Genomic DNA, 14,248 nt, shown 5'->3' on the forward strand with positions numbered 1-14,248 from the left:
CCACTGAGTAGTCCTACATACATTTTTGAATTTCTAGATTTATACATTTTCCAGTTGTTATTTTGTAAGTTAATATTTCTACTAGGTTTATTTAATTAGATTTAAAAATTATGCTATATTATAAGCAAGTTTCACTTCAACATAAATTAATCAATTATTGTAGCTAAGTATTATTTTTGTGTGGTCTTAATTTTTGTTGATTTTAAATTAAACCTATTTGAGAGTTTGAAATGGCGTCTAATGCCAATGAAACGTCGAAAGAAAGAATGAGAAAATTACGTCAAAATCCAGAATATAGACAAAAAGAAAACGCCCGTTCTCGTCAAAGATATGCTGAGAAAAAGAAGAAAAGTAGCAGTTTGATGCCTACCATTTTCGATGGCCCTTCTACAAGTGGAAACCCTACTATTTTCGATGGCCCTTCTACAAGCGGAAACCCTACCATTTTCGATGGCCCTTCTACAAGCGGAAACCCTACCATTTTCGATGGCCCTTCTACAAGTGGAAACCCTACTATTTTCGATGGCCCTTCTACAAGCGGAAACCCTACCATTTTCGATGGCCCTTATACAAGCGGAAACCCTACCATTTTCGATGGCCCTTCTACAAGCGGAAACCCTACCATTTTCGATGGCCCTTCTACAAGCGGAAACCCTACCATTTTCGATGGCCCGTGTACAAGCGGAAACCCTACCATTTTTGGTCCTTATTCAACAAGAGCAGACATTACAAATTTTGATCATCCGTCAACCAGTCAAGAACTCACAATAAATGATGGATCTTCTTCAGTTGTTAGTGTGACAAGTACTAAAAAGCGTAATAATCCCAATAATATTCTTTCTAAGTTGGAAAGAGATAGAGAGTCTAAAAAATTAAGAAGGGAAAATGAGGACTATAGACAAGCTGAACTGCAGAGAGATAATTTGACGAGACTTCATAGACGTGAAAACTCTATCTATGCAGAAGCTGAGCTCCGGAGGGACAACGCTACAAGACAGATTCGAAGACTTCATGAAAACATCTTTGAATTGGAGATTGGTAGAAATAATGCCAACTGGACCATTACGAAACAACACCCGCAATATTATGAAAACACTTACCTCCAAAATATAAGCGATGGTCCAGATCATAAATGCGAATGCTGTTCTGGACTATTTTTCCGTACTTCTGTTAAGAAAACAGAGTCGGTTAAATACTTATCGGTTGAAGGAATAAATCAGAGAGAGCTTCCATCATATATTTTGTTGTGTGGTTCTTGCTTCAACTATGTTTCTCGAAAGATAGTACCACCACTAGCTAAAGAAAATGGCTATTGTTTTCCCGATTTACCTCCGGAATTGAAAAATCTTACAGAACTGGAGTGTAGAATGGTTTCACCTCGATTACCGTTTATGCAGATAAGAAAACTGGGAGTTGACCAGCAAAGAGGCATTCGCGGTAATGTCGTAAACGTACCAGTTTCAATCGACTCTTCGGTTTCTATTTTACCAAGGAGTCCCACTGACACTCAAGTTGTTCAAATTAAACTCATGAGGAAGAAGGAATATCAACACCACTATATGTTTGAAACAGTTCGTCCCAGAAAAATTATGGATGCCTTAAAGTTCCTAATAACAACTCCACTATATTTAAAACATGAAGTTACAGTTCCAGATGACCTGACTTTGGAATTCAGTCAATCAAATAGCATTGATTTCCTTTTAAATGAAGAAGATATGCCAACTCAAGTAGAGCACACGCCCTCTATTGGTACAGATGCACGAGAGAGTGCCGTTGCAGAACCTCAACACGTACCTGACAGTGACGAGGAATGGGAAGAAATTTGTGAAGAAACGCAATTAAATAATGGCAATAAAGATACCCTATTGCTTTCGTCTGAAGATCTAATTACACCTCAGATTGAAAGTATAGCTTATGCTCATGGAGAAGGGCAGACACCACAATCTATTCTTTATGATGAGGACTCCGAATACCTTTCTTTCCCGGGTATTTATGCTGGCCAAGCTTTGAGGCTTCCACCTAAGGCAACGTACACACAGCAAATAAAATGGGAATTTAGATGCAGCGATAGGCGTTGTGCGTCTAGTATTCCGAAAATATTTTATTCCTACGTTAAATTAGTATCGTCAAAACTACGGAGCGCTACTAATATTTGCATGAGAAAAACCAAGTCCAAAGCTGGCCAATCATACACAGCGGGAGCCTTAACAGCACCTGGAAGTTTGGATTCTCTGGTGAAACACGATGATGGTTACAAAGTTTTGGAAAGCGTCAGATCTTCCCCTGGCTATTTACAACAGCGTGAAAAAGATCTTCTGGCTATGGTTCGCCAACTTGGTAATCCTACATGGTTCCTTACTCTGAGTGCGGCTGAGACGAAATGGGAAGAGCTTTTGGAGTCCTTGTGCGTCATTGCTGGGCACCCTCGAGAAACTGCGAAAGAATATGTGAAAACCTTGGGATTTATGGAGAGAGCTAAGCTTATCAACGAGGACCCTGTCACCTGCAGCCGATATTTTGATTATCGTTTGAGAGAATTTTTCAAGTTTCTACGAAGCAAGGAGTCACCGATTGGTACCATTGATGATTACTATATTAGAATAGAGTTCCAAATGAGGGGATCACCTCACGCTCATATTCTCCTCTGGAATAAAAACGCTCCACAATTGAGAACCGATAACTCCAATCTGGAAGAGGTTATCATATTCATTGATTCCAACATTACTTGCTCGAAAGGGGATGGAAGTGAAAAATGGAACAACTTGGTCAAGCTGCAAACCCACAAGCATTCCAAAACCTGTCGTAAGAAGAATGATAGTGGACAGTCATCGTGTCGTTTTGGAATACCTTTTCCGCCAATGGGAAGAACCGTTATTTACGACCCTTCAAAACGTGATGGAAACGAAAGCGTTGAAGAGATTGAAGGCTTAAGCAAATTGGTGCGAAAAGCTATCGAGAATTTGAAAGTTGAAACTGCACCGGAAACATTTGAAGAATTTTTGGGGACTCTGAACATGACGGAAGAGCAATATATTGCAGCTGTAACTTATCCAATTAGAAGGTGCACTGTACTTCTTAAAAGATCGCCAAAAGAAATTAGGATAAATCCATACAACAAGAAGATTTTGGAGTTATGGAACGCTAATATGGATCTCCAATACGTCTTAGACCCGTACGCCTGTCTCATGTATATCGTTTCGTACATTGGTAAAACCCAAAAGGGTATGTCAATGCTCCTTAGAGAAGCTATCAAAGACGCAAAAAATAAAGGCAGTGGTATAAAAGAGAGATTAAAGGTTATTGCTAATAAATTTATCCACTGTGAAGAAATTAGCGCTCAAGAATGCTGCTACATCTTACTTTCCATACCAATTTGTCGAAGCAGTCGTGCTCATATTTACATCAATACTTCACCCCCGGAAGAAAGGGTGCACATTCTGAAAAGACCATCGGAATTGGAATTATTGCCTGATGATAGTACTGACGTTTTTTCTGATGGCATCATCGAGCACTACATTGCGAGACCGGATGACTTGGAAAATCTCAGTCTAGCCGCTTTCGCCTCCTGGTATGAGTTTTCCCGAACCAAACGCAATAGAAGAACCCAAAATTTGAACGAAGATGAAGATGAAGGAAATGACACGATTTCAGTTGAAACGTCTCTCGAACTGAAAGATTCTTCAGGATACGTCAGGAAAAGGATACAGGCAAAAGTAATCAGATTCAAAAAGTACAGTATGGTGAAAGATCTCAAAAACTACTGTCGAGTGGAAATGATGTTATTTTTACCTTGGCGTTGTGAGGAAACCGAGTTGCTGGAAGCTAACGTTGAAGAAATTTACGAAGCCCATAAGCAGGAAATATCTGAAGCTAGAAGGGAATTTATAAGTGAAGTTGATGATCTGGATCTGGACCAAATGATTCAAGAAGTAAGAGAAAACCAACACTCAAATGACGTTCAAAATATTCAACCTATGATTGAACATCAAAACGAGCGTGATAGAAGTTTCTCATTGGATGATCCGCAATATTTCGTCAACTCTCTTCAAGAAGCCGTTTGTGACATAACTTCTGATATTCAACAGACAAGCGCTGCCAACTTCACTCCAACAATTACTCTGGTCAACAATGAAGAATATTACAGCATGCTTCGAAAACTTAACTCGAAGCAGCGAGAGATTTTCTACTACGTACTTAATCATTTCAAAACATCTCAAGGACAACCTTTGAGGATTCTGATAACAGGCGGTGCTGGTGTTGGAAAAAGTCTTTTGATTCAAGCCATTTTTGAAGCCGTTTCAAGGCATGAAAAAAACAAGCCTGGTGCCGATCCATCACAATTATCTGTTCTAAGAACGGCTTTCACCGGGAAAGCGGCTTTTAATATTGATGGTGTCACTCTTCACTCTGCCTTTAATTTGCCAACTAACCAATTTTCTGGCAAGATGAACCCAATGGACAACGACACTTTGAACAGAAAAAGATGTTCTCTTTTAGGCTTGAAACTTCTGATAATAGATGAAATATCTATGTGTGGAGCCAAAATATTCAATTATATTAATCTAAGAGCCCAACAAATCTTCGGATCTTCAAAGCATTTTGGTGGTATTTCTGTTATTCTCGTGGGAGACTACAACCAATTACCCCCTGTTGGGGATAACTACACATTCATGCCCTTAAAGGAGAAGAATAACCCCTATGCGGCGCTTATTGGAAGTCCACTGTGGGAAGAATTTAAGCTCTATGAGCTTAGCGAAATTATGAGGCAGAAAGATGACAAAATATTTGCAATGGCTTTAAATCGAATGTCCATGGGAGAGATGACACCCGCTGACGTTGATTTGTTTCGAAGTCTGGAAATATCTATTTCAAGGCCTCAACCTTTGGAATCCCTTCATTTGTTTGCAACAAATGATGAAGTAAATGCGTTCAATGAATTAAAGTTATGTTCACGGAATGCTGAAAAGATATTCTCAGTCTCATTTGACTCGGCCACTGGTGATGCCAGCAACGAAATAAAAGCAAGAATTCTAGAAGCCGTCAAAACCTTAAAAACCCAAGAAACCAGCGGTTTACCAAGAGAATTAACTCTAATGGTTGGTATCAGGTACATGATCACCAACAATTTGAACACTGCCGATGGTTTGGTAAATGGTGCAACTGGTAGGCTAAGAAAAATACAGTATGGCCAAAATCAAAAAGGTGAGCAAGTTCCTGTTCGAGTTTGGATTGAATTTAATGATGAAAAGACTGGAAAAGAGACTAGAGCGCAGGCGCAAGGATTAATGGCAGCCGAGAATATTAATGAATCATGGACGCCCATTGAAAAGATTGTCAGAAGTTTCACTAGACGTTCAGGACAGAAGAACATCTACGTAACAAGAAAGCAATATCCTCTAGTAATTGCCGAAGCTATTACTGTACACAAGAGTCAAGGAGACACCTACTCTCAAGTAGTTGTTCATCTTAATCAAAAGCGAACCATGAAAAGATCGCAATTATACGTCGCTTGTAGTAGAGCCAAGACATCAAATGGTTTGTTCATCGTGGGAAAGTTCACAGCGCCTAAACCAGTGATTAAAAATAAAGACGTTGTTGCCTTAGAGATGGAGCGGCTACGAAAAGATTGCCCGTTAATTCTACCTTTTTTGGATAAAAAAGTATCTATTTATGTACATAATGTACAGTCTTTAAATTGTCATTTAAAAGATGTGACCTCAGACCTGAAAATAATGGAATCAGATATGGTATTCTTAGTTGAAACCTGGGCCAAAGAAACGGATGATTTTAAACTTCCTGGATTCTCGGAGTTAAATGGTATTCGCCTCCCTCGTGAGTCGCGACGAAAACCATATGGAGTATCAGCTTATATGAAAGAAAATGTAACTAACACCAGGATTCGTGTATACACGGCCGAACCAACAATAACCTCTCATATTGAATGCTTGTGGATGGATGGAACGTTAGGTGATTTACGCCTTTCAGTACTAGCAGTTTACTTTTCCCCATCTTGCAACATTCGCGACATAATATATGGTATTGGGAAATGTGTGGCGGAATATTCAACATTAACCTTCTTGAGACATCATCTCTTGAAACCAAGAAGCTAATTGATTTCTTCTCTGATAATGGGTTTCAACTCTTACAAGGTCTTAACTTGAAGCAATCAACTGATGGTGGTACTCAACTGGATTTAGCATTTGGCGATGAAGCATTTTCCAACATTTTCAGCGCTACTTATCGAGAATGTTACTATTCTTATCATAAAGGAATATGTTTACATTTTCAATAACCTAGAATCTATGACATCATCTGACTTTTCAAAACAATTTTTGCATATTGTCAATGATCAACATTGTTCTGGATGAAACAAGAAGATCAACATTGTTCTGGATGAAACAAGAAGATCAACATTGTTCTGAATGAAACTAGAAGATCAACATTGTTCTAGAAGAAGCTATAATATCAACAGTTGTCTCTATAATCCATAGTTAAAGAAACCCATATTAGGCCTCTTTCTCTAGCCCAATATGGCTTTTTTAACTAGGTTCCCACAACCTAGTTAAAAAAGCCATATTGGGCTAGACAAAGAGGCCCTCGCGCTAGAACATGATCTGAGGTTATAATCATACTGCAAGTTTTACAATATCCAGATTATACCAAAACTACGAGACCTACGACATCCAGACGAAACCACGAGATCTACGGTACCCGGACGAAACCACGAGATCTACGGTACCCGGACGAAACCACGAGATCTACGGTACCCGGACGAAACCACGAGATCTACGGCACCCGGACGAAACCACGAGATCTACGGCACCCGGACGAAACCACGAGATCTACGGCACCCGGACGAAACCACGAGATCTACGGTACCCGGACGAAACCACGAGATCTACGGCACCCGGACGAAACCACGAGATCTACGGCACCCGGACGAAACCACGAGATCTACGGCACCCGGACGAAACCACGAGATCTACGGCACCCGGACGAAACCACGAAATCTGCCGTACCCGGAAGAAACCACGAGATCTACCGTAACCGGACGAAACCACGAGATCTACGGTAACCGGACGAAACCACGAGATCTACGGTAACCGGACGAAACCACGAGATATACGGTAACCGGACGAAACCACGAGATCTACGGTAACCGGACGAAACCACGAGATCTACGGTACCCGGACGAAACCACGAGATCTACGGTACCCGGACGAAACCACGAGATCTACGGTACCCGGACGAAACCACGAGATCTACGGTACCCGGACGAAACCACGAGATCTGCGGTACCCGGACGAAACCACGAGATCTGCGGTACCCGGAAGAAACCACGAGATCTACCGTACCCGGAAGAAACCACGAGATCTACCGTAACCGGACGAAACCACGAGATCTACGGTAACCGGACGAAACCACGAGATCTACGGTAACCGGACGAAACCACGAGATCTACGGTAACCGGACGAAACCACGAGATCTACGGTACCCGGACGAAACCACGAGATCTACGGTACCCGGACGAAACCACGAGATCTACGGTACCCGGACGAAACCACGAGATCTACGGTACCCGGACGAAACCACGAGATCTACGGTACCCGGACGAAACCACGAGATCTACCGTACCCGGAAGAAACCACGAGATCTACCGTAACCGGACGAAACCACGAGATCTACGGTACCCGGACGAAACCACGAGATCTACGGTACCCGGACGAAACCACGAGATCTACGGTACCCGGACGAAACCACGAGATCTACGGTACCCGGACGAAACCGCGAGATCTACGGTACCCGGACGAAACCACGAGATCTACGGTAACCGGACGAAACCACGAGATCTACGGTATCCAGATCAAACTACTCGATATACAATATCCAGATTGCACTACGTACAACTGTCAAGATCAACAGTGGGCTTGGGAACCCAGTAAAAGAAACCCCTATTTGGCTTGGGAACCTAGAGTAAGAAACCCATATAAGGCTTGGGATCCTTGAGAAAGACACCCTTTTTAAGTTTCAGATACTAGAAAAAAGAGGCCCACGTATATTCTGGAACATCAACATTAATCCAGATAAAACAACGAAATCAGCACTGTTCCAGATTGAAATTAAACATAAAAAGCAAGTACTATTACCTTATCAACAATACATTATACTTGTAATAGAGCCAACACTGCAAATACATTTTTTTTTATAAATTAGAGAATCAAGGCCCCCCAACGAGGGAAGCATTTCAAAACTGTACAACTACTAATTTTTAATTAATTTCAATTAGTAAGAAAATAATCTAACAATTTTGATAAAGAAACCTGCTGATATATGATTTTTACACATTAGGTTATATTTTCTATAGCATCAAGTTTCAATACAACATGACTGGGGGCTAACTCTATGCGATGGCTGTATATTGGTTTAAACGTACATTCATTGAATAAATTTAGTTCCCAGTTATGTATATTAGCAGCCTAATTTTGTTAGGTTTGCAATACCGCACTAGAAAGATTTTATTGTGAATACTAATTCAAAAAAAGTTTGTATAAAATAAAAACAACTGTAATTGTTTTTGTTATGGAATTTATTTTAAGGTCAAAATGATCAGTGATGTTTATATTAAACGAAAGTCATACTAAATTGATTTTGTTCATAATCGAAAGGATATTTGATAAAGAAAAAGAGAATACCGCCAAAAATATTTGCCGGAACCATACCAGTTCTAGCCAATAGAGGGTGCGCAAAGCATAATATGGCCGGGGCCATCTTGTTAAATTTATAATAATACGAAAATGGTTTATGTTTGTACTATTACGATTCTTAAGCAGTACTGTAATGGTTTAAGCTAGATAAACTATAGTCTGTCAAATGAAAGAAGAGCCCTGAGAAATTTGTACAAATTGGTGTCGCCACCATCGACCCCATAGTACTTTATCAACTTGTTTTGTTTTGTCAAAAGTCGTCTGTAATATAGTCTGCTATAAACAGATAGGCTTAATCGCAATAGAACCAAAACATTTAGCGATATATATTTAACATGTTTATGTTTCATGGTTTTTTACGATCATCGAGTATTAAAGAATATAAAACAAAATTAACGACAAGACACCAGTTTTATCTTTGTAGAACTAGCATTGCAATATATTTTAATGTCATAAGTTAAAGTACTTGTCCATAAGTAGTTCAGCATCAAAGCGTCTTCAGTCCACGTCTTCATCAGAGTCTTCGCTGTCTTCTTGCATATTAATTTCAAGAGGTTCAATTGTGGTTTCGATGATGGAATCTTTTTCCCAATACTCATGCATTATATTATCGACGTGAACTTTATGAAATAACAAAGCGTCACAAGTCCAGAACCCTGAAGTACGAAATTGACGGGGTTGCTAAAAGTAGAGGTCACACGGTAGTGAGGAATCCACCGTACCATTGCCAGTTTAACCCAATTGAACTAATATGGGCACAAGGGAAGAACGACGTTGCGAAGCAGAATTCTGGTTTCCAACTCTCGACGGTCAAAGATGCAACATTGAGGGCCATTGAACGTGTGACACCAGAGAATTGGCGTAAGTCAATAGAGCACGTCGAGAATATAATGCATGAGTATTGGGAAAAAGATCCCATCATCGAAACCACAATTGAACCTTTTAAAATTAATATGCAAGAAGACAGCGAAGACTCTGATGAAGACGTGGACTGAAGACGCTTTGATGCTGAACTACTTAGACTTATGGACAAGTACTTTAACTTATGTCATTAAAATATATTGCAATGCTAGTTCAACCAAAGAGGGTATAAAGGGGGGGAGTAGAAGCTTACGGCTTTGGTAAGGCATTTTGGGTGTTCTCTCTTTTTTTGCTTTATTTGTCTTTTTAATTTTCCTCCTTACATCCGGTTTATCGTCATTGGCTGGTTTTAAACCAATTAGAGGACAGAAAAGTTGTCGTCTGCTCAAGGTGAATGAATCGCCCAAGCCTAAGGCCCGGTAATGTTTAGGAATAGGCGGTAGTTAGCAACCCTCTTTGTTAGGACTTACTTAAGTACCGATTTAGGCGGTTGTTGGCTCCGTTACAACAGTAATCACGTCTAACTTTAAATAAAAGCGTGTTTCAAGTTGTTGTAAATAGTTTGCTACATTTTCGTAGGTTTGTTATTTCTTAAAAAATGTCAAGCTCTTGTGCGTTTTCCGTCACCAAAAACTGAACTAGAAAAGTGTAAAAGATGGGTATCAGCGTGTGGGAAGCCAAACTTTGGTATTGCAGATGTTACGAAGTCCAGTCAACTATGTAAGCGACATTTCGATGGGTTTCAAGGACCAACAACAGAGAACCCCGATCCAGTGTCTTTCAAAGATATACAAATAGGCCTAAGTCCTTGCTCCTCTAATACCCAAAACGGCTTGGTAAATTGGGAAATTCCTGTTTCTTGATTGAAAGCATATAGTAATGAACTACATTTATATAGATTGAAACACACCAGGATAAAAGTTGCTCTTATGAATCTGTCGAATCATCATTCCTAACTTCATCATTTGAAGAAGTCGATGTGCAACCAAATAATGAATCCGTACTGGAGAAAGGAATTGACACACACTCATTAATACCTCAAGTTGGTTGGGCTATGGAGGTGGTTCATGATACAGTTACATTTAGCAAACTTAAAAATGGTATTGTGGTTATTGAGTGCAAATGTTCTGGGAAAACGGTTACCATAAACACTGTAGGTAAGAGTATAAATTTGCAAAGTATCTCTCCAAACATCGTACTGAGTGAAAACAAGGATATCTATGATTTACTGAATAAATTGAATAACTTTAATATTTGCGTTGGAAATCCTGACAAAGATTTTGTGAAGTTGTTCAAAAAGGAAAATAAGTTTAACCAAAAAAAACTGGACGTTATTGTGAAAAACTTCAAACTATTTTTAGTAATGGTTGTCATTGTTTAATACCGTCAGAGAAGAAACGATGTAATGCGTGTATGAGATACAGAGGTTGCCTTAGAAAATTAAGATCAAGAGTGAATTTGCGAGTTATAGCAGGAGGAGTAAAACAAACGGCAAGGAAGCTGATTAATAAACATAAAATTGTAGCATCAAACTGTCAAAGAACAAAGGCTGCTATTTCAACAATGAAACAGATGTTTGAAGATAGATTGAAAATGGAACCCACTGGATCATTTTCTTCAGTGTTCATCAAGCAACAATTAAAAGCTATGAATTCCTCGAAGTATGGGATGCGTTGGGATAAAACGTTTTTGAAATGGTGCTGTTATTTAAAAAACAAATCCAAATCATCATACGAAGCATTGCGAAAATCAGGTTGTATATATTTGCCAACTTCAAGAACGCTGTACAATGAGCGCCACGTAATTACAACCAAAAGTGGATTTCATCAGGAAACATTTATTGACATGATTAGTACAACAAATATCCAACATCGTGAACCTTGGGATCGTTATTTCACTATATTACTTGATGAGATGAAAATCAGAGAGGACGTAATGTGTCATAAGGATACGGGCTTCTTAACAGGATTTAAAGATATTAATGATGACATTAACAAGTTTGATGATTTTAAACGAGAGGTGAATGGGGTTGAGACCCCACCATTAGCGACTCATGTACTTCAGCTGATGTTAAGAGGCGTGACAAACAATATTCAAATTCCTTTTGCACACTTCCCAACTACTGGAGCTAGCAGTACTGAAATATATGTTATATTGCAAGAAGCCATTGAACGGCTCGAAAATAGTGGCTTTAGAATAATAGGGGTTGTGGGAGATGGTGCGTCATCCAATAGGAAATATTTTAAAATGTGTTATGAAGCAGCCGGGCAAGTTGAAGACGAAGCTGTTCCACTAAAATTCTGTACTCCAAACTTATTTGCTAATGACGAAGAGAGGAATATTTACTTCATATCTGATCCTCCTCACCTCATCAAAACAACTAGAAACTGCTTTAACAACAGTGATAAAAACTCTAAGATTCGCTCTCTCTGGAAGAATAATGAACATATTTCCTGGGAAGTGATTGTAAAACTTTATTACTTTCAGCTTCGCCGAAGAGGGGAGTTTAAACATCTAACCAAGTTGACTTACAGCCACGTTTATTTGAACTCTTACGGGAAAATGAAAGTGAACTATGCAGCTCAAGTACTCAGCGAAACTGTTGCATGCGCCATCGAAACATGTTTAGAAAAAGATAAATACACCGAAACTACAAATTTATTCGTGTTTTTAATAAGTTTTTTGACATCTGTAATGTCAAAAATATTAAAGAGGGATACCAAAAGAGAAAACCTGACAAAGCACCTTTTACATCAGTTAATGACAAACGACTGACGGTATGTCTAAAACAATAATACTTGTGGGTTCTTAATAATATAAGCTTTGTTTTTTAGTGGTTGGAATCCGATTTCATCCATTACCTTGATGAATGGGAAGCAGACGTTTTTAACCGTGCAGGAAAGTACTCTCCTGGTCAAAGGGCCAAGATGCTTCTTAGCAGGGAAACGATCGTCGGATTGAAAATGACTGGTACATTGTTTTTAAAGGGACCCAAACAGGAGCTGTCCTTGCACGCACAAAAGGTGGACCACCTTTTTGCGCGTGTAAACCTTACCATTTCGTTCTCCCTCTATTAACAGAGATTCTACTAATTAATTCTGTGAATTCTTATAGCTCACTCAATTGTCAGCGTGGTCAAATTTATACTTAGCAAGGGTGCTCCATTTGTCCTGACACAGCATCTTAATCAAGATCCTTTAGAACAGTACTTCGGAAGGATGAGATCAGCTGGTGGAAGGAGTAACAACCCCTCTGTTTGGCACTACCAGTCAAACATTGATAAACTAGAATCGCTAAAAGGCTTTGTTTTGGAAGCGATTGGAGGAAACACAAAATTATCTGTTTAGCTAAAACGTCTTTATTTCATTTGTTTCAACATTGTAAAAAAATAGTTTTAGTCATTTGTCAAAAATTGCAAAAATAAATCTTTGTCTGGGTCATCGTCAAGGAAACTATAATCATTTGAGCCATTTGCTATAGAATGTGTGGACACTCTTTTATCACAGGTTGGCATCATAATATTGGGTTTAATGATAGTTATTGCGGAAGTGTTGGGTTTGACACGTTTGATTTGGCGTGGTATTGTCAGTGTTCCAGGAGTGTAAATATGACTAGGAAACTTTTGTTTTTCACATTGGCTTGAGGTTAGACTAGAAACTGATGATGAACTGACATTAGTGGGAAAGGCACTTTGATTAACTGCCAATTTTATTATCTTACTTTGCTTGTGTAAAGGAGCTGGTAACGTCATTGAGTTCACACCATTTGTTGAGATCATGGAAAGAGATTTTATTGGATGTTATGGCGAGTTTTCTTTATTAGTGGGTCCTGTGTATGGTTTTGGAGTGGAAACTTTGGTTTTCGTACAACTTTTTTGTTCATTTTGCGCAACATCTCTAAGTTTTGATGCAGCAAGATCACTCCGTTCCTTCATTGATTTCCTCAGAGCCTTCTTTGCTTTTAAGGATTCCTTTGTTTCATGTTGGTAATGTTCCAAAACGTCTTTCACAAGAACCTTACCACGTGTATTGAGGAAGGTTTCAATGATGCTCCTTAACCATTTAAGCCCCACGTCTTTACTTATCACAGTTATCTTTTCCCATTCTTGTAAAAGAAGCCCATCTTTTAATATTGCCCCTGTTGCGTTTTGTTTTAAAGTTTGGTTCCTTAAATGAATTACTGATTCAGATGATGAATACATGTAGTATTTATCTGAAATTAGCTTCATTCGAATCGTCATATTGAAAAAACCCTCTTGCACTTTGATTAATCCTCCTCGATTAAGTAGATTAATCCAACGCTCAGATCTATCTTGAGGTTCTGTATGAAACTCTTCCTCTCCTTTCTTTTCAATGTTTCTCATAATTTCTTCCGGACAGTTCTTCCATTTTAAAGACCGTGCAATAAACCCTGCTACGTATCTCAAAACATCTTCATTTACTTTCCTGGTCTGTTTACTAATCTGTCTCCATTGAATCTTCATTGCCTCACTTTTCTTCTCTTCTTCCGACTTTAAAGAGGCTTCTTTAGCATTTTTTCTCTCACTTTCATCTCTAACTCTTTGATTCCTATTTTTGAACACACCATGAGTCCAGAAAAGAACACCCGATACATCATTTGGACAAACGTTTTTTGAAAAGGTTCTGACAATAGTGGGAATGTTGATGATGTTGAACACAGAA

The 14,248-nt window shown here is 39.1% G+C and overlaps 2 protein-coding genes across 2 annotated transcripts; both read left to right on the top strand.

The window, feature by feature from the left end:
- The first annotated feature begins 230 nt into the window (after positions 1-230).
- On the top strand, positions 231-6,110 carry LOC149602684 (uncharacterized). The gene has a single exon (XM_089860215.1). It carries the CDS (start codon positions 231-233, stop codon positions 6,108-6,110), a length of 5,880 nt encoding a protein of 1,959 aa, XP_089716341.1.
- Positions 6,111-6,128: 18 nt separating this feature from the next.
- Positions 6,129-10,947, top strand: LOC149602685 (uncharacterized). The gene is made up of 7 exons (XM_089860217.1): positions 6,129-6,149; positions 7,864-7,974; positions 8,033-8,133; positions 9,929-9,985; positions 10,030-10,076; positions 10,146-10,402; positions 10,465-10,947. Exons 1-7 carry the CDS (start codon positions 6,129-6,131, stop codon positions 10,945-10,947), a joined length of 1,077 nt encoding a protein of 358 aa, XP_089716343.1.
- The last annotated feature ends 3,301 nt before the right edge of the window (positions 10,948-14,248 follow it).

Source organism: Phalangium opilio, unplaced genomic scaffold (assembly GCF_054372755.1).
Source record: "Phalangium opilio isolate 3A_F unplaced genomic scaffold, DU_Popi_V2 ptg000352l_1, whole genome shotgun sequence".
Taxonomy (NCBI): domain Eukaryota; kingdom Metazoa; phylum Arthropoda; class Arachnida; order Opiliones; family Phalangiidae; genus Phalangium; species Phalangium opilio.

What these genes read in the sequence shown, in the direction of transcription:
- LOC149602684 (XM_089860215.1), top strand. Translation starts at nt 231, where the DNA reads ATGGCGTCTAATGCCAATGAAACGTCGAAAGAAAGAATGAGAAAATTA.
- LOC149602685 (XM_089860217.1), top strand. Translation starts at nt 6,129, where the DNA reads ATGGGTTTCAACTCTTACAAG. An exon ending in ATTGAAATTAAACATAAAAA is followed by an intron (nt 8,134 to 9,928) that starts GCAAGTACTATT and finishes TAAACCAATTAG; the next exon opens with AGGACAGAAAAGTTGTCGTC. An exon ending in TTGTTGGCTCCGTTACAACA is followed by an intron (nt 10,077 to 10,145) that starts GTAATCACGTCT and finishes ACATTTTCGTAG; the next exon opens with GTTTGTTATTTCTTAAAAAA.